The sequence below is a fragment of the Tenrec ecaudatus genome, chromosome 1, assembly GCF_050624435.1.
Source record: "Tenrec ecaudatus isolate mTenEca1 chromosome 1, mTenEca1.hap1, whole genome shotgun sequence".
Classification (NCBI taxonomy): Eukaryota; Metazoa; Chordata; class Mammalia; order Afrosoricida; family Tenrecidae; genus Tenrec; species Tenrec ecaudatus.
Window position 1 is genome coordinate 158,798,718 of NC_134530.1, and position 23,461 is coordinate 158,822,178.

At 49.2% G+C, this 23,461-nt stretch overlaps 3 protein-coding genes across 3 annotated transcripts; 2 read left to right on the forward strand and 1 right to left on the reverse strand.

The window, feature by feature from the left end:
• Positions 1-12,469: 12,469 nt before the first annotated feature.
• Positions 12,470-13,126, reverse strand: LOC142459388 (histone H2B type 2-E). The gene has a single exon (XM_075560911.1). The coding sequence runs from the start codon at positions 13,057-13,059 to the stop codon at positions 12,679-12,681; it is 381 nt and encodes a 126-aa protein (XP_075417026.1). The 5' UTR covers positions 13,060-13,126; the 3' UTR covers positions 12,470-12,678.
• A 221-nt stretch (positions 13,127-13,347) lies between these two features.
• LOC142459381 (histone H2A type 2-A) lies at positions 13,348-14,389 on the forward strand. Its single transcript, XM_075560900.1, has one exon. It carries the CDS (start codon positions 13,437-13,439, stop codon positions 13,827-13,829), a length of 393 nt encoding a protein of 130 aa, XP_075417015.1. The 5' UTR covers positions 13,348-13,436; the 3' UTR covers positions 13,830-14,389.
• A 54-nt stretch (positions 14,390-14,443) lies between these two features.
• LOC142459375 (histone H3) lies at positions 14,444-19,471 on the forward strand. The gene has a single exon (XM_075560886.1). It carries the CDS (start codon positions 14,858-14,860, stop codon positions 15,266-15,268), a length of 411 nt encoding a protein of 136 aa, XP_075417001.1. The 5' UTR covers positions 14,444-14,857; the 3' UTR covers positions 15,269-19,471.
• The last annotated feature ends 3,990 nt before the right edge of the window (positions 19,472-23,461 follow it).

Sequence of the window (23,461 nt, forward strand, 5' to 3'; positions counted from 1 at the left end):
AATAGGTCCAAGGGGCAGTTGTATAATTGAGGGGCAAATTAAAGAGACATCAGACAAGATAAGGCATGCAAGGGCTCACCTTAATCATGACTTCAGGATCCAGGTCCATGGAGACAGAGAGCTTGTATTATGATGACATGTTACATAATCTCAGGGCATGCAAGCCCCTCTCATTACAGGTAACCACATACGTACCAGGAAGAGGCTGTAGTAGAGGCATACATGTGCATATGTAACAAGATGGGCGGGCTCTCAAGTCAAGTGGCGGCCTAACCTTGGTCATCCGAGTTGGCTTGACCTTAGATGTCTTTGAGCTCTTCTCCAGGGGAACAATCCAGGATCCTGATCAGAAGGGAGTGGGCCCTACTTAGGGTGGGACAGACGGTAGGGTCTGATTGCTCTGATGGCAGACAACCTTCAGGCAGATAGCCTTCAAGCAGTTGACCTTCAAGCGTATAGTCAGTGACCATGTGTTTGCAAACAGCACCTAAAATTTGGCATTCTTATGGGGGCATTGAAGGAAATGACTTTTACTTAGGAGAATGTGAGGGGGACACATCTCCAACCCACATGTGTGAAGGTTCCCTCCACAGGAGCCCTGGCCTCCCAGACTCAACATATGAATATTGAGAGTTTGTCCTGGTTTTCAGTTTCCCACATCAGACTTATGGAGTAGTATTGGCCTTATGGACTTGATCTGGATTGGGCTGGGATGTGTTCCTGATATATAACTGTAAGGGCTCTCTCTCCCGGCTAGATTTCAGCCTTGGTCCTTGGCTCCGCGAGAGAAAGATTTCACGCCGAAGCCGGACTCGTGATCCAAGTGAATTTAATGAGAGTTAAAAGAAGCTTCAGGTTTTACGCGGCACCCATAGGATTCCTTTGACCATGCGGCCTGGCAAAGACTGCCCCAGGTCACGCAAGGATCTCTCTCCTCCCACGAAGATGACCAGACCACCAAGCAAGCCCCTCTCCCTCTCGGTTCTTGCCTTTTTAAGGGTTCCCGGGGGAGGCGTGGTGAACGACCCCAGGTGGATCCCATTGACTGAATTGCAGTCACCTGGTCCAGGTGGGCTGCTCCAGGTGTAACGCCCATTTCCGCCCAATTTCTTAAGCTAAGCTGCCTAACATAACTACTTCTTGTTATAAAGCTGTCTCTTACATATGCACGAGTGTCACTAGTGAACCTCTCACAGTCTCAGAAACCCAAAGGGAGTAGTTCTACTCTGTCCCACAGGGTCGCCCCGAGTTGTAATCAATTTGACGACAATTTGGTTTGGGGAGCTTGAACCAGAAACTTACAAATCAAAGAGTTTACAAGCTATGAGAAACTCTACGAAACATGTTTCTGCCCTTACAAACAGATTAACAAGAGCATATGGAGAATCTGAAGCACGTTATAAGCATGATTAAAGAAGTGGAACATAGAATTAAGTCTCTGTAAGACGGTCTGAGGCACCAGGAATGCAACAGACACACCTGTAATGGTGAGCAATGTCAGCTCTGGAAGTAAAGACGTGACATGCTAACGTGGCGTCACCTGTCCCTTAGCTCACAAGTGGGTTTAAGTTTGCTCCTTACTCAGTAACAAGAGACTCCTCTCTCGGCTCTGAAGGGGACATCCTACTTGGACCCTGGCAATGTGCAGCTTCCACTGAGTTCAAGCCATGGCCAAACCTTTCTCCCCAGACTTCTCATAAAAGGTGAAAGCCTAATAACGTCTAGAAGATTGTGACTCCAGTCATTGGCCGAACACCAGAATGCTGAATCCCAATGATAAAGGAATGTCTGAGTCCTCATTACCAGGCCTTGCCTTAACTGCTCTGCAGTAAACTGATGCACACCTACGTCAAATAGCTAGCGAGTCAGAAGTCTCTACGATAGTAAAAAACTTTCAGGACAAAGCCCCGTGGGCAGTCCTTTGGTACATGGGGTCATGGTGAGTCGTTTGATGGCATCTAACAAGGAGAACTTTTCACTCCAAGTTGTACTTATTACGGAGTTTTCTTAGTAACTTAAACTAAATAACATCCTTTCCATTACACTTATTAGAGGTAATGGCGGGTCTTTACTGCTTCAGTCCAGGTATGCCAGAAATGACCCTGACTTGGACCGCTGACTCTTAGGCTGTCTAAAGTCTAAGGTGAAACCAGAGTTTGAGGTTTTAGTCAGACACCAAGACCAAAATTGAGACACTCATGAGAAGAAAAACATCAGGTAGACATGGTATAAAGGAATCCTTGGGTGGCACAAATAGTTGCGTGCTTGACTACCAACCAGGAGGTCAGTAGGTCAAATCCACGCAAAGGTACCTTGGAAGAAAGGTCTGACAACGCGCTTCAAAACCTCATGGCCGTGAAAACGGAGGGCATGCAGTTGCAGTCTTTGCCATACGAGCTCACTGAGTCAGAATCAACTCAGCAGCAACTCGTGGGTGCAGCGAGATGACCCACGCTCTAACTGGAGGGGAGCGGAAGGACACGGGCGACGGGCGAGCGCTGCTTGTTCGGGCTGCAACCCTTAAGGATGCAGGTCGCCGAGCCACCGGCATTGCTCAAACTCACTGCCATCGAGTCCATGCTGCCTTTGAGTGACACCCTGTGGGTTTCCCAGGCTGTACTGCCTACAGGGATAGAGAGCCCAGTTTTCTGCAGAGCTGCTGATGGTTTTGAACTGCTGACCATGTGGGTCACAGCCCAAAGTGAAACCACTACATCATCAGCATTGCTGGGTGAGTCCACATGGTCAACTTTGAGGTTAATAGTCGAGTGTGAACTCCTTGTTCCGCTTAAAGACCCATACATGCTACAGTTGTTGTTGTTGTTAGGTGCCATCAAGTTGATCCCAACTCATAGCGACCCTGTGCACAGCAGTACCCCTTATAAGTGTTCCTATGCTTGCACCCATTGCTGAAGCCACTGTGTCAATCCATCTCAAGGGCTGATAGAGTCATTGTGACAATCTGGCCAATAAACACATGTGGGGTCAATTGAAGGGCGGAGGGGTAAATGGCTCAGTGAGCCTCGCCTTTCTAGTTCTCGGGTCTCTTGCTTTGTGATGGTTGGACCAGGGTGCAGCTGCCTTAGCCAGTTTCCTGCTTCAGCTGGCAAGGCTCACTTCCTGCAAGACATCCCCAAGGAGAAGCCCCATGGACCTACTGAGATGCAGCCCTGGGTGCTGGAGCACCCGTGTGGAGACCCTTGCCAGCGCTGAGATGCTTACACATTCACTCACTCGGCTTTCCTCCTGCAGTTGGCATCATTGTGTCTGTTCTGTGAGATGGAGGAGGACTTTGTGGATTGATGTTGTACATATAGATTGATGGACTAATGTTGGACTTGTGGGCTTGGGCAGCACTGGGTTGGGATGTTTTCTTGATGCGCACTTACCCTTTATATAAAACTCTCTCTTATACATGAGTTTCTGTGGATTTGTTTCTCTAAAGTACCCAGACTAACACAAGGGCCTTCCTCTCTTTTCCTGCCTCTCTACTTTACCAAGCATGATGTCCTTCTCCAGGGACTGGTCTCTTCTGACAATATGTCCAAAGTACTTGAGACAAGATCTCTCCATCCTTGCCTGTAAGGAGCATTCTGGCTGTACTTCTCCCAAGACAGACTTATTCATTCCTTTGGCAGTCTATGATATTTTCAATATTCTTCTCCAGCATCCACCACAGTTCAAATGCACCAATTATTCTTTGGTCTTCCTTATCCAATGTCCAACTTTCACATGCATATGAGGCTATTAAAAATATCATAGCTTAACTCAGGTGCATCTTAGTCCTCAAAGTAAAATTCTCGCTCTTCAACTCTACAGAGGTCTCGTGCAGCAAGTTTACCCAATGCGATGTGTCTCTTAATCTCTTAACTGCTACTTAAATTAGCATTAACGGTGGATTCAAGTAAGACAAAATCCTCGACAACTTCAACCATCTATCATGATGTTACCTACTGGTCCAGCTGTGAGAATTTCGGTCTTCCTTACATTGACTCTAAATTCATACTAAGGCTATAATCCTTGATCTTCATCAGCAAGTGTTTGAAGTCCTCCTCACTTTTAGCAAGCTAGGTTGTGTTATTTGCATATTTCAGGTGGTCAGTAAGCCTTCCTCCAATCCTGATGTCCTATTCTTCTTCAAATAAGTCAGTTTCTCTGACGATTTGCTCAGCACATAGACTGAATAAACATGGAGAGAGGATGCAACCCTGACACACACCTTTTCTGATCTAAAGCCATGGAGTGTTCCCTTGTTCTGTCCTCAAAGCTGCCTCTTGATCCATGTGCAAGTATCACACGAACACAATGAGATGTTCTGGAATTCCCATTCTCGAGAATATCTTTGGTTTGCTGTGATCTGCACAGTCAAATACCTTAGCACGGTCAATAACACACAAGTAAACATATTTCTGGTATTCTCTGCTTTCAGCCAAGATTCATTTAACATCAGCATTGATATACTTTTCCCCACATCCTCCTCTTAATCCAACCTGAACCTCTGGCAGCTCCTTGTCAATGTACTGCTGCAACTGTTGTTGAACGGTCAGCAGCAATATTTTACTTGCATGTGAAATCAACGATATTGTTCTAGAATTTGGGCAGTTCCTGGAATGGGTACAACTATGGATCTTTTTCTAGTCCATCGGCCAGGTAGCTGGCTTACGGGTTTCCTGGCGTAGACGAGTGGGGGCTCCCAGTCCTTCATCAGCTTGTGGAAGCATTTCAGTGATAGCCTGCCCCTCCTGGAGCCTTGTTTTTGGCCAGTGCCATCAGTGCAGCATGTAGGTTAGGCATTTGGGTGCAGAGACTCTGTGTGTCCTTCCGTCTTCTTCTGATGCTTCCTGCGTCCCTCAGTTTCCCCACGGACTCTGTCAATATTGCCAGTTGAGGCTTGAATTTTTTTCTTGATTCTTTCAGTTTAAGATAGGCTGAAGGTGTTCTTCCTTTCTGGAGAAGTTCATGTGTATAGTCACAGTTTGTGTTGTGGAGAAACGGTACTTGCTATGAATAATAAATCATTGGTCTTGCAGAATCCTGTCATGCAATCTGCAGCTCTGTTTCTATTACCAAGGCCCTATTTCCAATCACTGCTCCTTCCTCTTAGCTTTCAACTTTTGCATTTCCCTGGCCCATAATTATTAATGCTTCTTGATTGCATGTTTGATCAAGTTCATAATGAAAAAGTTGGTAGTAATTCTTTAATTTCTTCCATTATTGAATCAATTTGAAGAATGTTTATATTGATTGGGTTTCCTTGAAGGGCGATAGATATCATCCTATTACAGACAGCATGGTAGTTCCAAACAGATCTCACAGTGTCCTTTTTGACTATGAATGCAACTGCTTTCGTAGAGATTGTGCCATTCCCAGCATTCCCGATCCAAAATGGCCAACACCGGTCCGTTTCACCTCACTGACACCTAGGATGTTGAGCCTCATGCGTCCCGTGTCATTTTTGATGACCTTGTCTCTAGATTCATTCTTTGTACATTCCAAATTTCTACTACTGGACTGGTGCAGCTGTTTCTTCTTACGTCGAGTTGTGCCCATAGCTCACTAAGCCCCCGCAGGCTTCACTCCCCTCCGGTCACCATGGCAGACTACTTTGAGAAAGCAGCAGCTCCTCAGTCACCTTCCAAGTGTCTGCCAACCCTGGGGCCCATCATCTGGCACTCTCTCCACCACTGTTTTGCTTCCATTCATTAAGCCTTTGGTTTCTGGGATTATTTGGAAGCAATGCATAAGGATTATATCGGCTCCTTCCTTTGAAGTGGGGGCTGGGTCCTCCTTCATTGTGCGTTCTTCCTCTGGAAGCTCCGCTGAAACCTGTTCACTGTGGGGGACCTGCCGGCATTGGAAATACCAGTCACACCGCTTTCAGCTTCACAGCAACACACAAGCCACCACAGTGTGACAAACTGACAGACTTGTGGTGGCTGTTATGCTTAGTGGTTCTCAGTGTTTTCAGATAGAAAGGGTAGAACACCCACAATGGAAGAAGAATCAGATTGGAATCAAACTTTATAGAGTTAAAGGCTCCCTCTTCTTTGAAATCCAAATTCTTTAATTTTCAACTTCCTGTTTAATATTTAAATATAAAAATCTTGTCCAAAGTGCTCTTGGTTTTTTATGTCCTAATCCTGCAATTAATCCTTTATTCTTCTCTTTCTGTCATACTCTCCGTTCATTTGAAATATATTTTGGCTACTTTCCACCATCCCTCCTGTGAAGAGCCGTCTTCCCCCTCCTGACACACGCCAGTAGCAGCCTCGTACTTTTCCCACCTCTGCTCGGCCCTCTCACGCTCTGCTTCCCACACAGCATCCTGGGCGAGCTTTTGGAAAGATAAAGCGGGCCACTCTGGTGTTGCATCAAGTCGCAATGAACTGCTAAGGCTCCATGTTATTTTGCCGGTTTCTGTTCATTAGCTTGGTAGTTTTGTTAGAATTTATGATGAATTAATTTGTCATTGATGTTTCCCTTTAATCATTAGAGATTAAAGTACTTTTATTGAAATAATTTAAGTAGAGGGACATATTAAAATATATTTTAATATAGGGATCATTAAGAGTTTTGTATTAATATTTTAGCATAATTTGTTCTGTTTACTTTATAGTTTGTGTAATTAGCTCATGATTTCAGGCCAGAGCATGCTAATAGTAGGGCGGCCACACTGAAATGCACTCTCTTGACTCCCAGCGGGAAGCAAGATAAGTCAGCCTACTGAACTGCAGTCAGTGAGCATGGTGATGTGATGCCAACCAGGGGAGTGGGAACAGCATGGGCAGAAGATGTGATGTCCACTATCAAGCTAGTTACACTATTGATATTTAATAAGCAATACCCTCCCGAACCTCTAGTCTCTGTTCAGGAGAATGAAAATCGTGTGGAGGGAAGGTCATAGCTAACCTCTCTGGCTCTCAAGGTAGATTTTCACGAGGTCAGATGTCAGACATGCTTCCACCCTCCATTCTTTCCCTGTTCTGACACCACCACCCCTCCCACAGCACTCTACTTCTATGCTGGGTTTGATCATTCCTTGCAATCTATAACACACAGGCAATCCTCGTGACCAAGGGCATTTACTTGACGTTAACAGGTCACCTTCAGTCAGGATCAGTCACAGTGAGGATACAGTTATTGGTCCACATCGATCTCTCTCAGGTCGTCAGCCTTTCAGACCCCTAACCTCTTGGCCTCTGCATCTGCCTGTTACTCTGCCTCGCTCTTATAACCGCTACACTGCTCCTGTCTCCAGGTCTCCTTGCCGCAGCCTTTGGTCCGGACCTGCTCCTTTGCACTGTGGCACGCCACAGCTCTGTGCCTTTCTTCTTGGCCCCCATGACTTTAGGCAGAGATCTTGACCTGTACCCATCGAATGCCCGTGTGGCTTCTCTGTGCCCACCCGATGCTGTGATGGCCCTTGTACGTGGAGGGATGGCTTTGAGGGGATGGTGAGTGTCTTTCAGCAGACCACACTCCCAAGGAAGCAAAGGGTGATGACATAAACCCCACCTTTACTCTGGTGGAAACTTAATCTCACCTTAATCCTGTCAATTAGCATGTGAGAAAACTCCCTCCCAAACCACAAAATTTTGGTGACAAGAGTTTACTCCTCAACCGTCTCTCTTGATTTAATCCCTTATGTCAAATTTGCCTCAGAGCCTTTGCACTTGCTGTTTTTTGGTTTTGTTCTTGGAAAACTCGTCTCCGGACTCCAAGGCGATTTGAATGTTCGAGCAACACGATTCATCCACTGCTGCTGTGCGCCATCAAGTCAGCCCCAACTCAGCGACCCTATAAACCCAGGAACCCATTAAACGGAAATCTTTAGGGACCACATGCCCAGGTTTCTCTCCCATCAGGTGGCTGCTGGCTTCCGACTGCCAGCTGATCAGTCAGCCAGCTCCTTCCTTTAACCCAATATAAGCCATAAAGCAGAAACAGCTTCTCTTGGAGATGATTCAGTGTAGCTGTACTGCCCATCGCCGTAGTTAGTTCGGGCTGCTACAAAAACAATACCAGGAGTGGATGGCTTTAATCAAGAGCTGCTTTAGGGGAAGACTTTTTCTCTGACAGCTCACAGTTTAGGACCAAAGTCCTTGCCTCCCTTCAACGCCCACGGGCCTGGTGTCCCTTGGAGCTTCCCATTGTCTTGGCATCAATCTGTCTAGTGGTTTCAGTGCAGTGACCTTTGGTCCAAAGGACAGACATGCTCGGTTCCCAGTTCTTTCTTGGTGTCACTCACTTGAGGTACTGAAGTACTTTCTCTGCTTGATAGTCTCTTACCTCTTGTGGGATCAGAGGTGATGCAGGATACACCCTACAGAAACATCCCTTGCATCAGATTAGGATTGCGCCCTGAGAAAGTGTCACAGCCCACCCCAATTCCCGACAATAGACTATAACCACATCTAGGAGACGCTTCTATCATTACACACCTGCCAACCCGGAGAATCCTGGACCAGCCAAGTTGACACAGCCCATGATACCCATCAATGGCTAGCTTTCTTTCACACCAAAATCGGCACTTACAACTGAGAAAGCAATACCGACACCTTGTCTGGAAATGCACTTTACTTCCTGCAGTGGGAGGGGCTGGGGGCCGAGGTGTTGTTTTAATACAGCAGTAAAGAAAAAGTCACAGCCACCATCCAATGGAAGGATGCTGAAAATAAAAAAGGAAAACCGTATCCTATTCAGGTGATAATACAAGGTGTGAAGAGTCGCGAGAACATGGAGCTGGGTGTGGAAGACAGGTTTAATCCAGTAAGACCTAGGCAGAGGCCTTCTCAAAGTTAGATTGTTAGTTTCAGCAGACCGACAACAGGACACACTGCTGTCTTCTGGAAGTCTCTGGACCCAAACTGTGATCACTCTTTCCTGCACAGATCACGACCCATCTAACATCAGTGCCTTTTTATAGTTATATTCCTACCCAGTAAGAACAACATTTTGCCTCTAATCTTGCCCCTCGATCCCCATCTTCACTCAGTGGTTTGGCAGTTATGTAATGAACCAATCAAAGAAGTCCTAGGGTCCTGGTTTGTTAAGAGTTGGGCTAAGCAGTCAGCAGTTCAAAACCACCATCTTCTCTAGGGAGAAAGCCCAGGCTTTCTACTACCATATCGGGGTACAGTCTCAGGACCCACAGGGCAGTTCGATCCCGCCCGAGGGTCACTGCAAGTTGGAATTGACCCAGTGGCAGTGGGTTTTGAGAATGAAGGAAGCTGCGTTATATAATGATGTAATTATCCTGATGTAATTGATATGATTACAATCAGTGGTGAAGGGATTAAGGTGGAATGTAACACCTGAATTTTTCAGGATCCCACAATAGATTGATCTCAATAGAGTCCAACCAAGCATGAATAAGCAGAGACAAAGAAATATTCCACAAGGACGAAGAATGGAAGGCAGATTGAAGAAGCATTGATGCGTTTGAATTATGGTGCTCACGAAGAATATTTAAAGTCCCATGGACTGCCAAAACAACCAACAAATCTGTCTTGGAAGAAGTGAGGCAAACGAGCAAAAGAAACTCCATTTTTGTTAACTGCTGAATGACATGCCTCCCTCCTCCTCCCATCTTGGAAAGTCCCACTAGTGACTGACTTTAGAATGTACTCTCGAGATCATTGTAAATAATAGTATTGTTCCTTTGGATGTTGTCACCAGGAACCAGGTTGTTATAATCAATGCTGTGCCTGTAACACTCACTAACTAAAGACGAGTAACATTAAATTTTTTTCTGCTTCTGTCCACGCTTGCTTAAGTCCGACACAAATGATGAGTGTTTGTCTTTAAGGATAGGCTGAAAAAATTTTTTAAATTAAAAAGATAAACAAAAATATATAGACTGAAATGTGTACTTGGGACTGCAAAGAACCCCTTTATGATTTTAGTAGTCTGGTTATAACCGACTGTTCTAAATTATCAAGACATTACAGTGGCTGTCATTTACTTGAACCCGTGACAGAAGCATGGCCAGAATGCTCCTTAGAGGCAAGGATGGTGAGACCTTGTCTCATGTACTTTGGACATGTCAGGAGAGAACAATCCAGAAGGATATCATGCTTGGTAAAGTAAAAGGGCAGAAAAAGAGAGGGCGGTTCCTGACAAGATGGATGGCCACAATGGGCTCGCCCATAAGAACAATTGCGAGGATAGTGTCTATTCTGTTGCACATTGGGTTGCTATGGGTTGGTTCACAACTGACTCGACAGACCTAACAACAAGAATTAGAAAGAAGAGGTGAACTTAGTACAATAAATTGGAAACTAATCTTCTGTTTGATCAGGCCGATAGACAAGAGTTTAAAAAAACCATAGTGCTTGGGATAACGAAGGCAGTGTTTGGGATTTTATATAGGTAAAAAGAGAAAAGGGAAAAAGGTAAGCAAAACCAATGGACTAGCATAGGACACCATTAACATATATTTTTTAGGACTTATGTTCTGTTTTCATCTGCCTTTCTCTGAAAATGTATTTCTGAAATCCTAATAAAGGTGATGTATGAACAAAGCTGTTTCTTACAAAGTTGAGGCTAAAGTCGCACTGATGTCCAACTTTCCCAAACTGCGGGACCACTCCATCGTCTCTGACGTCCATTACTTCTCTCCTCAGGATCCGCTCTCCCGTCCTGCGTTCCATAATTCACTGCAAAATCTCATATAAAGTGTGAATCATGAAGGAAAAGACACACAGTTGTAGAGGCTGGCAAGTCCTAAACCATGGATTAGGCATCAGCCTGAAGGCTTCTGCTAACTCAGGAGGTTGCAGAGACTGGTGAACCCAAATCAGCAGGTCAGACAGGTCCCGGCTCTCAGTGATTTAGAAATTGGTAACTCAGGTTAGATGATAGGCTGCTGGGCCAGATGATAAATGCCAAGAACAAACAGCAAGTTAGATGATAAGCTCCAGGAACAGCAGGTCAAATGAGATAAGATGCCGGATTCAGATCGAAAGAGAATTTTGCCAGATCACTCATGCACTCAAAGGCTATTTGGTGATGAAGTGGCTATGCGTTGGGCTGTGATCCACAACGTCGGCAGTTCAAAACCACCAGCCACTCTGCAGACAAAGAATGGGTTTTCAACTTCAGTAAACAGTTACAGCCCTGGAAATTCAAATGGGGCAGTTGGGCAGTTATACCCTGTCCTATACAGTTGTTGTGAGTCGGCCTCAACTACATGACAATAAGTTTATTCATGTACACTCAATACAGACCATAACTTCCAAGAAAACTCCTTACTTGGGAAAGATGGAGCAAAGGTGTGAACTGTAGTAATACAAAACACAGCCCACCCTAATCCTACTTCATTAGCATAACAGATAACTCCTTCCCAATGAGCCCATAACAGAGTGACACGCCACAAATGGAGGATAGAGACCTTATATAAATACCAAGTTACATAACTTCCAAACCACTGAAAATCATGACCCATCCATGTTGACGCAGAACTTAATAATCACAGGCTCTATGCATTAGTGGTAAATAACCTTCCCAATTTGTTGGTGGGTCACAAGCACCTTATTGGCATAGTCCTGCCCAACTACGTAGAAGTCCCAAAATCTGTGGCTAGAAAAGCCCTATTGAAAGTGCTCAAGCAGACAAAGGAAGCCAGTCTTGTCTGGAGCTGCCCAGCCATTTATGGGATAGTTTTCTAGCAAAACAATTTGCAGTGGAGGAGATGGGACCAGAGCAGGATGTCTGAGATGGTGACTAAAAAATGTGCGCACCAGGGAATATGGCAACATAATGAAATGTCTGATAAACTTGCCTCGTACCCCAGTGACTTCCATTTTAGTGGGCATGTGTGGGGATTTTAGGGATATCTAATGCTAGAATATAATGGCCTAGGACCTGCTTTAGTAAGCACCTTCCCCCGCACACCCCACAGGCAATCCGTTTCAAGGAGAAATCTGTATTTGGTTTATATGTCCTTTCCTATATTTGAGGTAGCAAATGATTAAGAATTTTTCCAAGAACAAATATTTTAAAACCTAAGTCGTTATAACAACGCAAGCTGTGGAGAAAACCTCTGGGGGTCACTTTATAATTAGTTCGTGCAGTCCCTGATCAACAGTAGCCTTTTCCCCTCCTACATTCCTATCTAGAGAATTGTTAACACAAAACAGTTAAAACCCTGGGGGATTTATAAGCATCAGCACCTGAGTAAAATAGCTGCTTCTTTCTCCCAAGTTTGATCTCGATTATTAACCGTATATTCAACTATTAAAACTGCAAAAACATTATTGAAACAGGATTGTAGCAACAAATTCTTCACTAGAATGCTAAAGTGAACCAAGCCTCCCCGTAGGCGCAGCACTTTCCGTTTATTTTCCTTACTGCCGCATCAAAGTACACTCAGACGGCACAAGCAAGTGTCAAAGTTCCCGCCTTGTTGCTGTGGGCTTATTTACTTGTACGAGGGATACTGTACTCTCACTTTATAAAAATGACGATGTGAGGCAACTAATTTGCTTTTTATTCCATTATAAAATTCCGCTCTAGCGATTTAGACTCCGTAGATTTAGATAAAAAAAAAAAAAACGAACGTGAATGGCGTCCAACAGCTTCTTTCCAGTGACAAGGTGGTGGCTCTGAAAAGAGCCTTTTTTGGAACAAAGAGGCGGCGGCGGCGGCGGCGAAGGGCGGGCCGGGCAGGCGGCCGACTCACTTGGAGCTGGTGTACTTGGTGACGGCCTTGGTGCCCTCGGACACGGCGTGCTTGGCCAGCTCGCCGGGCAGCAGCAGGCGCACGGCCGTCTGGATCTCCCGCGACGTGATGGTGGAGCGCTTGTTGTAGTGCGCCAGGCGGGACGCCTCGCCGGCGATGCGCTCGAAGATGTCGTTGACGAACGAGTTCATGATGCCCATGGCCTTGGACGAGATGCCGGTGTCCGGGTGGACCTGCTTGAGCACCTTGTACACGTAGATGGAGTAGCTCTCCTTGCGGCTGCGCTTGCGCTTCTTGCCGTCCTTCTTCTGGGCCTTGGTGACGGCCTTCTTGGAGCCCTTCTTGGGCGCGGGGGCGGACTTGGCCGGCTCGGGCATGGTAACGCAGGGCGAGCGGCGCGAAACCCAGGCAACCGCGAACCAGACGGGCGGACGGAGCGCACCGGAAACGGATCCGTACTTATAGCGGCCGTACGCAAATGAGGGCTCTGACGCCGCGGCCCTGTGATTCGCGCGCCTTCGGCGGCGCGGCTGCGAGGCGGGCGGATGCAAATGAGTGTCTTCTGGCGGCGCAGTCCCATTGGCCGAGAGAACAAAGACGGTGCCTGGCCAATCAAAACGGTCCGTTGGCAGTCGCCGTGCCGCGTATAAGAGGCTGAGGCCGCGGCGCCGGCGGGGATCTCTCCGGCGGCCTAGGTGCAGGTTTTGCCGAGCGAGCGAAGCAGCGACCGCATCTGCCCGTGCCAGCCGTCGTCATGTCCGGTCGCGGGAAGCAAGGAGGCAAAGCCCGCGCCAAGGCCAAGTCGCGGTCCTCCCGCGCCGGGCTGCAGTTCCCCGTGGGGCGCGTGCACCGCCTGCTCCGCAAGGGCAACTACGCGGAGCGCGTGGGGGCGGGCGCGCCGGTGTACATGGCGGCCGTGCTGGAGTACCTGACGGCCGAGATCCTGGAGCTGGCGGGCAACGCGGCGCGCGACAACAAGAAGACGCGCATCATCCCGCGCCACCTGCAGCTGGCCATCCGCAACGACGAGGAGCTCAACAAGCTGCTGGGCAAAGTCACCATCGCGCAGGGCGGCGTGCTGCCCAACATCCAGGCCGTGCTGCTGCCCAAGAAGACCGAGAGCCACCACAAGGCCAAGGGCAAGTGAGGTGCCGCGGCCGCCCCGCCCGCGAACTCCAAAGGCTCTTTTCAGAGCCACCCACAGTGTCAAGCGAGAGAGTTGTGGCAGTGGCTGCCCTGCTTTGCACGTGTCCCTGTCGGCTCCCTGTTGCCTGCTGGCTGAGCGTGTCCAAGAGTGGCACCGCTCGGCTCCCCTCGCCGCTCTCGGGGACTTGTCACGGGCCACTTGTCCACCCTGCCACCCAGCACCAGGGAGCACCCCCAAGTCTCGGGGTCCCAGGCCCTCCCCTTCGGTCTCCACGGAGGCTGAGCATGCGTCGCTGGCGCGCTGATGCCTCCACGGGCTCTTGCCGCACTGTGAAGGGGACCGTGCCACACACCGGGGTCCAGGGGGACCCGTCTCCCCGGGAGCGTCCCAGGCCGGAGCCCAGGGGTGGGCTCGGCGACAGGAAGGGGAGGGAGAGAGACGTGGGCGGCTCGGACAGGCTCCTCCCGGTTCGGGCTCTGCCAGGACGGCGTCCGGAACGACTTCCCGAGCCACCAAGCGCTCACCCGGAGCAAACGGGCGGCCAGAGAAATGGGGAGCGGGGGGGGGTGCGCTGTGAAAAAGGGGGACCGAGGCGGTTTGCGGGGCGCCGCAGCGCACGCAGAGTTACGACCCCTTGGGAGGCTCCAGTAAAAAGAGCGGGGACGGTGCCGCGCGCGGAGAGGCCTCCAGGAGTGAAAGGCTGAGGAGGAAGCGCGCGCGCGGAATGGGCGCAGCGACCACGACAAATGCCTCCCAGGCAGAGCGGCCGGGGCCGTGGGCAAGAAAACTGGGCAAAGCCGGAAAGCCGGCCGGGACGGGAGGCTGGTGGGGGAGGGTCGCGCGCGCGCCCGCGGTGACGCGAGTCGCGTGACGTCCCAGCCAATGGCCGTCCAGCGCGCGACTTTCAACTGCGGCGGCGCCCAATCGGGGAGCGCCGGCGCCTATAAAGAGTGGTGCGGCGGCCGGCCGTTGCCAGTGTGCCCGCCGCCGCCGTCGCAGCCGTCGTCTCCCCGGAGCTCGCGCTCGCCATGGCCCGCACGAAGCAGACTGCCCGCAAGTCGACCGGGGGCAAGGCCCCGCGCAAGCAGCTGGCCACGAAGGCGGCCCGCAAGAGCGCGCCGGCCACGGGCGGCGTGAAGAAGCCGCACCGCTACCGGCCGGGCACGGTGGCGCTGCGCGAGATCCGGCGCTACCAGAAGTCGACGGAGCTGCTGATCCGCAAGCTGCCGTTCCAGCGGCTGGTGCGCGAGATCGCGCAGGACTTCAAGACGGACCTGCGCTTCCAGAGCTCGGCCGTGATGGCGCTGCAGGAGGCGAGCGAGGCGTACCTCGTGGGGCTCTTCGAGGACACCAACCTGTGCGCCATCCACGCCAAGCGCGTGACCATCATGCCCAAGGACATCCAGCTGGCCCGCCGCATCCGCGGGGAGCGGGCCTAGGTCGCCCCGCGCGCCCTGCTCGGGCGCGGTTCCATCTCACCCCCCAAAGGCTCTTTTCAGAGCCACCCACCGGAGCAGGAAAAGGCTGTCTGTCACTCGCCCTCGGGGCGCGCACCCCAGCCCGCGGGTGGGCCAGGCAGGGCGGGCGCCAGGTTAGGGGTCCGCGGTGGCGCCCGTGGAGGAGGCTGGCCGTCGGTGGCCTTGCTGTGGGCAGCTTCCGGGACACTTGCAGCCGGTGGGGGGGGGCCGTGGGTGGCCAAGGACGACGTGGCTCTTTTGCAGTCTCCCCCGAAGCGCTCAGCTGCTTCGCTCTGGGCCCTCTTTACTGGGGCTCAAGGTAAATGGGATAAGGCGCCCGGCCGCCCGTTTCCGGTGCTCTGCCCACTGGCACTGTCGACTCACCCGCAAGGACGCTGTCAGACGTGCCTATCAAGAGATAATCCTGTCGGTACCCAAATCAAAGACACCGCGCATTGATTTTCATGGGGACTTCCCATGTTCACACGGGTTTTAACTGCTGTGTGTGTGTGTGTGTGTGTGTGTGTGTATGTGTCCCGTAGCTGTGGGAATGGCTGTTTCCCACATTCACTCTCCCTCAGGTTACACCACCTCTGCCATCTGCCGCTCCTCCACCAGCATGGATTGCTCACCCAGTTTTAGTGTGTTCCCTCGGCCAGACTAATATCCAGACATTTAAGCAAGCACTGACCTGAATGTTGCTGTGAGGGTGTTTTGTGAATGTAGCTAACACTGTAACCCGCTTGACTTTTCAATATTCTCAATCATATGAGTGGGGTGTTTTCCCCCAGTCGTTTGAAGGCCTTACAAACAAACCCGGAGGCTTCCCAGAGAACTGCATCATGCAGCAGCCTGGCAGCCTGCTCTACAGATTTCAGTTACCAGCATTTCCCTTCCACATCATGTAAGCCGACTCCTGAAAATAAGTCTCTATATAAATTGTGTGTGTGTTCAAAAGCTCATGAAAAATTACAAGTGGTTGCTGAAAGTCCAGCAATTTGAAACCAGTAGCTGCTCTACAGAGAACAATGATGCTCTCTACCCCCGTACTGGTTACAGACTTGGAAACTCACAGGGGCAGTTCTACCTTGTCCTATAGGATTGCTCAAACTTAGAATGGACTCAGACAGTGAAGTGCTTTGGATAGATCGTTTTTTAATTCCATTTCCCACACATTTTAAAAAGCATAGCTATTTGTTGTTGTTAGGTACTGGGATTCATAGTAAGCTATGCACAACAGAAGGAAGCACTGCCCACTCCTGGGCCATCCTCGGTTGTTCCGATGTTTGAGCCCATTGCTGCAGCCACAGTGTCGTTCTCTCATTGAAGGGGCTTCAAAAAGTTCATGGAAAATTTCAGATAATCAGGTTTTCCCATGAACTTTTTTTTTCAAAACCATTTTATTGGGAGCTAATACAGACATATATCATTCCATAGTTCAGTCCCAGCAAACAGTGTTGTACAATTGCTACCAGTTTTAAAACATTCTTTTCCTTTTTGAACTCCTTGACATCAGCTCCCTATTCCCCCCTTATCACTATCCCTATGCTCCCCAAGACCCCTATTCTACTTGCTGTCCCTATAGGTTCAACAATCCTGGGTTTCATGTACTGGAAATCAGAAACGCATATACAATTCAAGAGGGTCACCCCTCCCCCCAATGACCAAATACATCTGATAGAAACAGAAAACATGAAAATCCGAAAATGTTGAAAACCGGAGCAGGCCCAATGTACACCAGAGGGGATCAACTGACAAGGGTTTAACCACTGCATGAACTTTTTGAAGCCCATGTTCCCATAAACACACATGCACATTGTATTGGACAGGGTTCTCTAGAGAGACAAACCAGATTGCTAGTAATTATATATAAATATATTTATAAAGATAGATATATAATTCAAGAAATAAACCGTTAAATAATATACAGATAGATAACACAATTAACAGTTAAATTATAAAGCAGTGAGACACTAGCAGTCCTTCAAGTTTTGAGAGCTGCCAGATGCCAGTCCCCTTCTGTAGAGAGAGCTGGGCTATATATACCCAGGCAGCAAACAGCAAGGCAGGTCCCCAACTGTCATCAACTGTCAGTCCCCAGATCCAGAGATGAACATGCCAATCGTGTGGGCTTAAAGGGACCTCAACTTACAGCGACACAGCCCACAGGCTAGGCATCCCACAGGTAGTGTACCCCTTTAAACTGACGCACAGAACAACCAGGTTGAGGCTCACCAAGCCATTTATCCCTCTGCCCTTCAGTTAATCCTACTTGTGTTTATCGGCCAGGCTGACACAATAAACTATAGCACACATATAGTTAAAACTAAGTTTATAGAAACATAGCCTTCAAAAAGTTCATGGAAACACAGCTCATGAATATAGATACATGCTTGGGGAAAACGTAATGAACATATACACAGATGTTAGTTTGTGTTATTTTACATGTCAAGCTCAATTCCTTCCAAATTTATGTTTCAACACCAAAAAGAGAACTGGGCATATTTTTTTTCCATAATGGAAAACCAAAATGATTGATTCTGACGTCCCAAAATTAAATTTATACATTCATTTTTCCAGGACTTCAAATCACTGTGGAGGCTTTGGTTTTCTGACCTATCACTGCCTCAAACACACAATCACCATTGAGTTGTGTCTGATTTATGCAAATTAACTTTTCAGCCTTTTCAATGGTCTGGGTTCATTGTTTCATGGTGAACAATTTCACACCTTTTGCTACATTAGCCCCTTTAATCGCATTTCCCCCCAAAATGATAATGCCAACCTTGCCTTATTGTATTCCACCATCAAATCCGACCAGCAGCGCCCTGATTTAAATATCGCAGTGATTTCCTTCTTTAAATCTTTCGTGGGTCTCCTAGCTCCCCGGCTGGTATCACTAACTTTCTTTAGAGCCACGATTACGATATTTCACGCAAATAAATCCCCCCAAATGCATAATGCCGCCTGTTTCAATGCACTAACACAAAGACCCCCTTGTGTCCTCTACAAGGCGTGCAGCGTCACTTACTCTCTGCCTTGACAGGTCTTTTCAAGGTAGATTTTTGGATCAACTATCAATCAAGTAAAGTTAGGAATAACAGGCAGAATTCTTTTTCTCAAACTTTGCTGTAGGAAGTTTGAACTTGGAGCTGAACAACTCCAAGTATCAACTGAGGGGTGTGTGGGGTGTGTGTGTGTGTGTGTGTGTGTGTGTGTGTGTGTGTGTGATTTTTCACCTTGAAGAATCATGACTGAGGGTGTGTGTGTGTGTGAGAGAGAGAGAGAGAGAGATTTTTCACCTTGAAGAATCATGACTGATACACCCACTATGGAGTGTGGTAGGAGCTCTGTGGATGGTGGGAAGGGCACAGTGGGGGCAGGCAGAGAAGGAGGAATACTTGTTAGTCCAGAGCCTGGCCTCTCTTGCCTGGTGTGGGCCAGTGGATTCCTTTCCTGGCTGGCTTTTCCTGGTTTCCTGTGCAAGGTAAACAAATGGCTTGATGACAGGGCTTTGTGTCCCTAGTTAAACTTTCTTCCTACGCTGTACACCGCAGAGGCTCTGGACATTGACTACCAACAGTTTCTCACTCCTGTCAGACTGAGCTCCCTCCTGGTCCATATTCACTACCGTGGAGTCGGTTCTGACTCAAAGCGGACCTGAAAGGGTTTCTGAGATTCACTCTATCCAGGAGTAGAAAGCCCTGTCTTTCTCCCAAGGAGCCGCTGGTGATTTCAAACTGCTGACCTTTGGTCCTTTTGGATCTCAAGCCAATTTGTAACTTCGGTGCCACCAGGGCTCCACCCAGCATCAAATATCAGGCAGCACAAATGTATGTGCACACTCACATTCAGAGGAAAGGGGACCCATCTGTCCTAACCCCTCTCACCCAAGAAAGACCCAGCTTTGACAGGACCCTGCCCCCTTATCTATCAGTAGGAATACTGGAGACCAGGAACCCACAGGACCGCCAACAGAATTGGGTCGCATGTGACAAGGTCTGGGGAGGGCCATAGAGAAGTCCTGGTACTTCTTGGCTCCTCAAATGGACTCAGGGGTCCCTGGAACCGTTTCTTACTCTTTTCTGGTAACAGGACAAAGTTAAACATTGCTGTGAAGACCAAACTTTGTATTCCTAACAGGAAATAGAGACAAAAACAGGGACTGTCTTCATTAGTTTGAGAAACAAAGAAAGTGGTGCCCAATCTTTCCTTTTCTTTCTTCTTTTGGATGCCGATCTGATCATCAAATTCTTTTAGGTACAAGTAATTCCCCATCCTCAAACAAGGCTTAAACCAAAGAAAATTAAGGAGAAAACAATTTTTATTGTCTTAAAAATCCTCATCCTGACCAGCCTGGTTCCAGGAAAGGTCTGCCTCGGAGCTGGCATGGCTCATTGTACTGTGGGCGCTTCACTGAGCTGCCCGCAGCCTGTCCTCAAGCAGTGGCTAGGCCTGGATAGAGATGACACCATGGATTTAAGAGAACTGCAGAAGGCTGACTTGGTTGGATTTGATGGTTTACACTTTGAAGAAGTCTGGAGAGGAAGGAGTTTGGGGCCAGAGGGGCCGGGGAGATGATGGTACTTTCACTAAGGTAATGCAGGGGAAACAAATTGCCTTAGAAATTTCAAATATGCTGAAAGGCCCTTCCAATCTTGAAGTTGAGATTGCTGTTAGCCATCGCCACGTCCACCGCAGTTTGGAATATTAATGCAGACTTCTGGGAATGAAATGAAAGCTACCCAGAGCTTGAGGAGAAGAGAAGGGACCGAGGCAGACACCCTGGTTTGCAGGAAGACTGTTGGGAGCCAGTAGATGTAGAGAACCCCAAAAGGCTGAGAAAGAGAGATGGAGACGGATAAGGGCTTCCAGAAGATGGCATGTCCCACAGGTCTAGTCCCTCCCAAGGGGTCTGGGATGCTACTGATGATGCAGTGGGGATCAGAGACAACCATCGTGGATGCCCGTGGCTGCTAGCCATGCTTTGCAGTTTGTGCCTTTCTTACTCACGCCAACACGACGAGGCAACGTGATGCGGTAGGAGCCTCGTTTCACACACTTGGACCATTTTGGCCACGCTCTCACTGTTATTGAGGGCCAGGAATTCTGACCCGAGTGCTGGCTGTGTCACATGTTGTGGGTCCGTTTGACTCGCAGCGCCCCTGGGGCACTGTCCAACCGCCTGCCTCACAGAGCAGCCGAGGCTGTGTTCTTGACTGGTGGCCATGTGTCTTCTCCCAGTTGGGGCCAATCTTTCAGTCAGCCTCCCAACAGTTCACCACATGCAACCAGCTCTGGTCGGCTGTCCTGACCAAAGTCCTAAGACTCTAAAGTTCAGATTCTTAAGCAGAAAACACCCAGTGAAGAGTGCATGCTTGAGGCTCAGAAAGAAGGGACAGGAGGCGTGTTGAGGGTCCCCCTTTTTCAACAGACTCTTTGCCACCTGTGAACCCTCTCTCCTCCGTCTCCACGATCACCAGAGAGGAAGCCGCCCCTGATGCCAAAGGTGAGTTTGTCCCCTCTGCTGAAGATCTTTCTGTGCCCTCCCGGGCACCCCAGCCCACCACTTAACCCCTGCATCACCAAGGCTCCTTTGGATTATTGAAAATGAGTCTTCAAAATAATAGGCACTCTGAAAGAAATGTCAGAGCATCTTCTTCTGAAAACAGAAACAGAAACCAGTCATTGTAAGCTTACTCTGACACACAGGAGGTGGCTGTGATTTAGAATCACCCGGTGGCACTTGGTTTGGAGAGTGAGTCCTTCTAGGGCCCACTTGCCATCCCCAAACCAGCTGCCATCACGGTGCTTCTGGCACGTGGCCGCCCCGTGTGTGTCAGTAGGCCTGCCCTTCGTAGGCTTGCACTGCCGAATGCATCACAAGCAGGTGTCCGAGTATTTCATGGTCACTGCGTAGATGAGATCGCCAACCTTCAGGTAGCAGCTAAGAGTATATCACTTAACCTTTGTGCCATTCAGGGATGCCAAATGGAAACTCAAGAGTGCTTATAAGAGGGAGGGGAGAAGGTGACATCATGACGGAAGCCAGGAGGTTAGCAAGGTGGGGTCCCCTAGAAACAGAAAGAGGAAAAGAACAGATGCCCTCTAGAGAACTCTGCCCTAGGGTGAACCAGCCCTGCTGGCACCGTGACTGCTGCCCCTTTGGGCCCCTTTGGATGCCAGGGCTGCAGAGCTGGTGTAGAATCGATGAGTGTTGCTCTAAGCCAGGATGTTTGTGATATGTGTTACAACCCTGAGAAAGTGCACTCACAAAGACACTAGATTCTTCATCTAGTGGGGAGGGAGATTTGCGTGTAATCGGGGTGGTGTGTGAAGTGTACTTTGAGGAAAGAAGGAAGGGAAGGGACTGCAGAGAAAAGGGAATCGGAAGTGTGAGTACGTGTGTGGGGGGGGGGGGAGAGAGGGGGAGCTCCAGGGTCCCAGAGCAAACCTTTTCTTGAGGCAGACTGGCTTCTTCATGGGCCTAACCAGCCTCCCTGCCCTGCTCAACCCAGGGCTCCTCAGCACATCTCTATCTTTGAAAGAGGCACTGAGCAACCCTGGACCATGGTGACCTGCCGGCAGTGCTCCTCAAGCTGGCTTCACTGTGGCCTTGGAGATGAGCTGTCCCAAGCAATGTCTCCTGCCCTACAGGAAAGCTTACACCCAGCCTGCTGCTCGGATATAGCATTTGTTTTGGGAGGCTGCCTTAACAAATGACCACATACTTAATATGGCAACACAGAATTCTAAGAGGTTGGGAGTCCAAACTCCATCAGGGTGCCTGGGGCCCCCACCCTGCAAAGGCTGTAAGGCACGGTGCTTCCTTGCCTCTTCTAGCTTCGGGTGACACCTGGTGCTCCTTGTCCTGTAGGAGCAGAGTTCTGAGCTCCATCTGTGTCTTCCCATGGGCTTCTGCCCTGTGTCCCAATCTGCCTCACCTGTGTTGGTAAAGATGCCTTGTCAATGGATTTAGATGCCAATGTAGACCCAGGATGGTTTCAACTCATTACAATGGTAAAGGGCCCTGTTTCCAAATAAGGTCACAGCCTGAGGTTCCAGGTGGACATGGATGTAGGGAGGAGCCCTGAGCCTCCTGGGAGAGCCTTGGAACCAGTCTCCACACAGACTTCCCCTGATCTTCCTCTTTAGATACATGTATTCCCACTTCCAAAAGTAGTACGCACTCTCGTGGTACAGTGGCTACAAATTGGGCTGCTGGTCACAAGATCAGCAGTTTGAAACCAGCAGCAGCTTCTCCATGGGAGAAAGACTAAACTTTCTGCTCCGGTCGACAGTTACAGTCTCGGAAACCCACAGGAGACTGCTGTGAGTCAGATCGACTCAGTGGCAGTAAGTTCTCCGGCTGTAAAGAGGTACGGTCTCAGAAACTCACAGGGGCAGGCCTACTCTGTCCGACTGCGTGGCAGGGAGGGTGAGTGGTCTAGTCAGAAGCCCTGGAGGCCTAGTGTTGACCCGTTGGGCTGCGAGCTATAAGGAAAGCCGTTCAAAACCAGCAGCCTCCAAGGAAGCAAGATGAGACTTTCTACTCCTGTAAGGAGTTGCCGTCTTGGGAGCCCCACGGGGAAGTTGCACCCTGTTCTATAGGGTCGCCGTGAAGTGGGATCAACTTGACGGCAGGGAGTTTTGGTGTAGTGGTTACAAGCACTTGTTGCAAAGGGGGAGGTCAGTGCCGGGAACCAGGCAGCTGCTCTGGGAAAGCAAAGTGTGGTGGTCTGCCTCTGGACAGCGTTACCGCCTTGGAAACTCTAATGAGAAAGCAGTCATTTACAACTGAATATAAAACGAAGTGACCCAGATTTACATTTTCTGTGACTAGCCCTCCCTGGGTCCTGGGGGAGAGCAGTTAGGGAAGAAGCAATATCCCCTCAGGGCACTCCAGGTTTCTAGGACAGGAAGGGGAGGCCTCATGACTCCTGAATGGTCTGAGAAACAGATCAGACTTCCCTGGATTCACTTGCCTGAAAAATAAAAACCTGAAGAGAAATACATGGGCTAGAATAGGGGCTCAGGAGCCCTGGTGGTGCAGTGGAGTTGGACTGCTAATGGCAATGTGCACAGTTGAACTCCCGGCCTCTCCCAGGAGAAGGGTGCGGCTCTCTACTCCCTACTGGGGCAGTTCTCCACTCGGAAACCCACAGGGCAGTCCTA

Excerpts from the sequence above, each read along its gene's own strand:
- LOC142459388 (XM_075560911.1), bottom strand. The coding sequence starts at position 13,059 with ATGCCCGAGCCGGCCAAGTCCGCCCCCGCGCCCAAGAAGGGCTCCAAG.
- LOC142459375 (XM_075560886.1), top strand. The coding sequence starts at position 14,858 with ATGGCCCGCACGAAGCAGACTGCCCGCAAGTCGACCGGGGGCAAGGCC.
- LOC142459381 (XM_075560900.1), top strand. The coding sequence starts at position 13,437 with ATGTCCGGTCGCGGGAAGCAAGGAGGCAAAGCCCGCGCCAAGGCCAAG.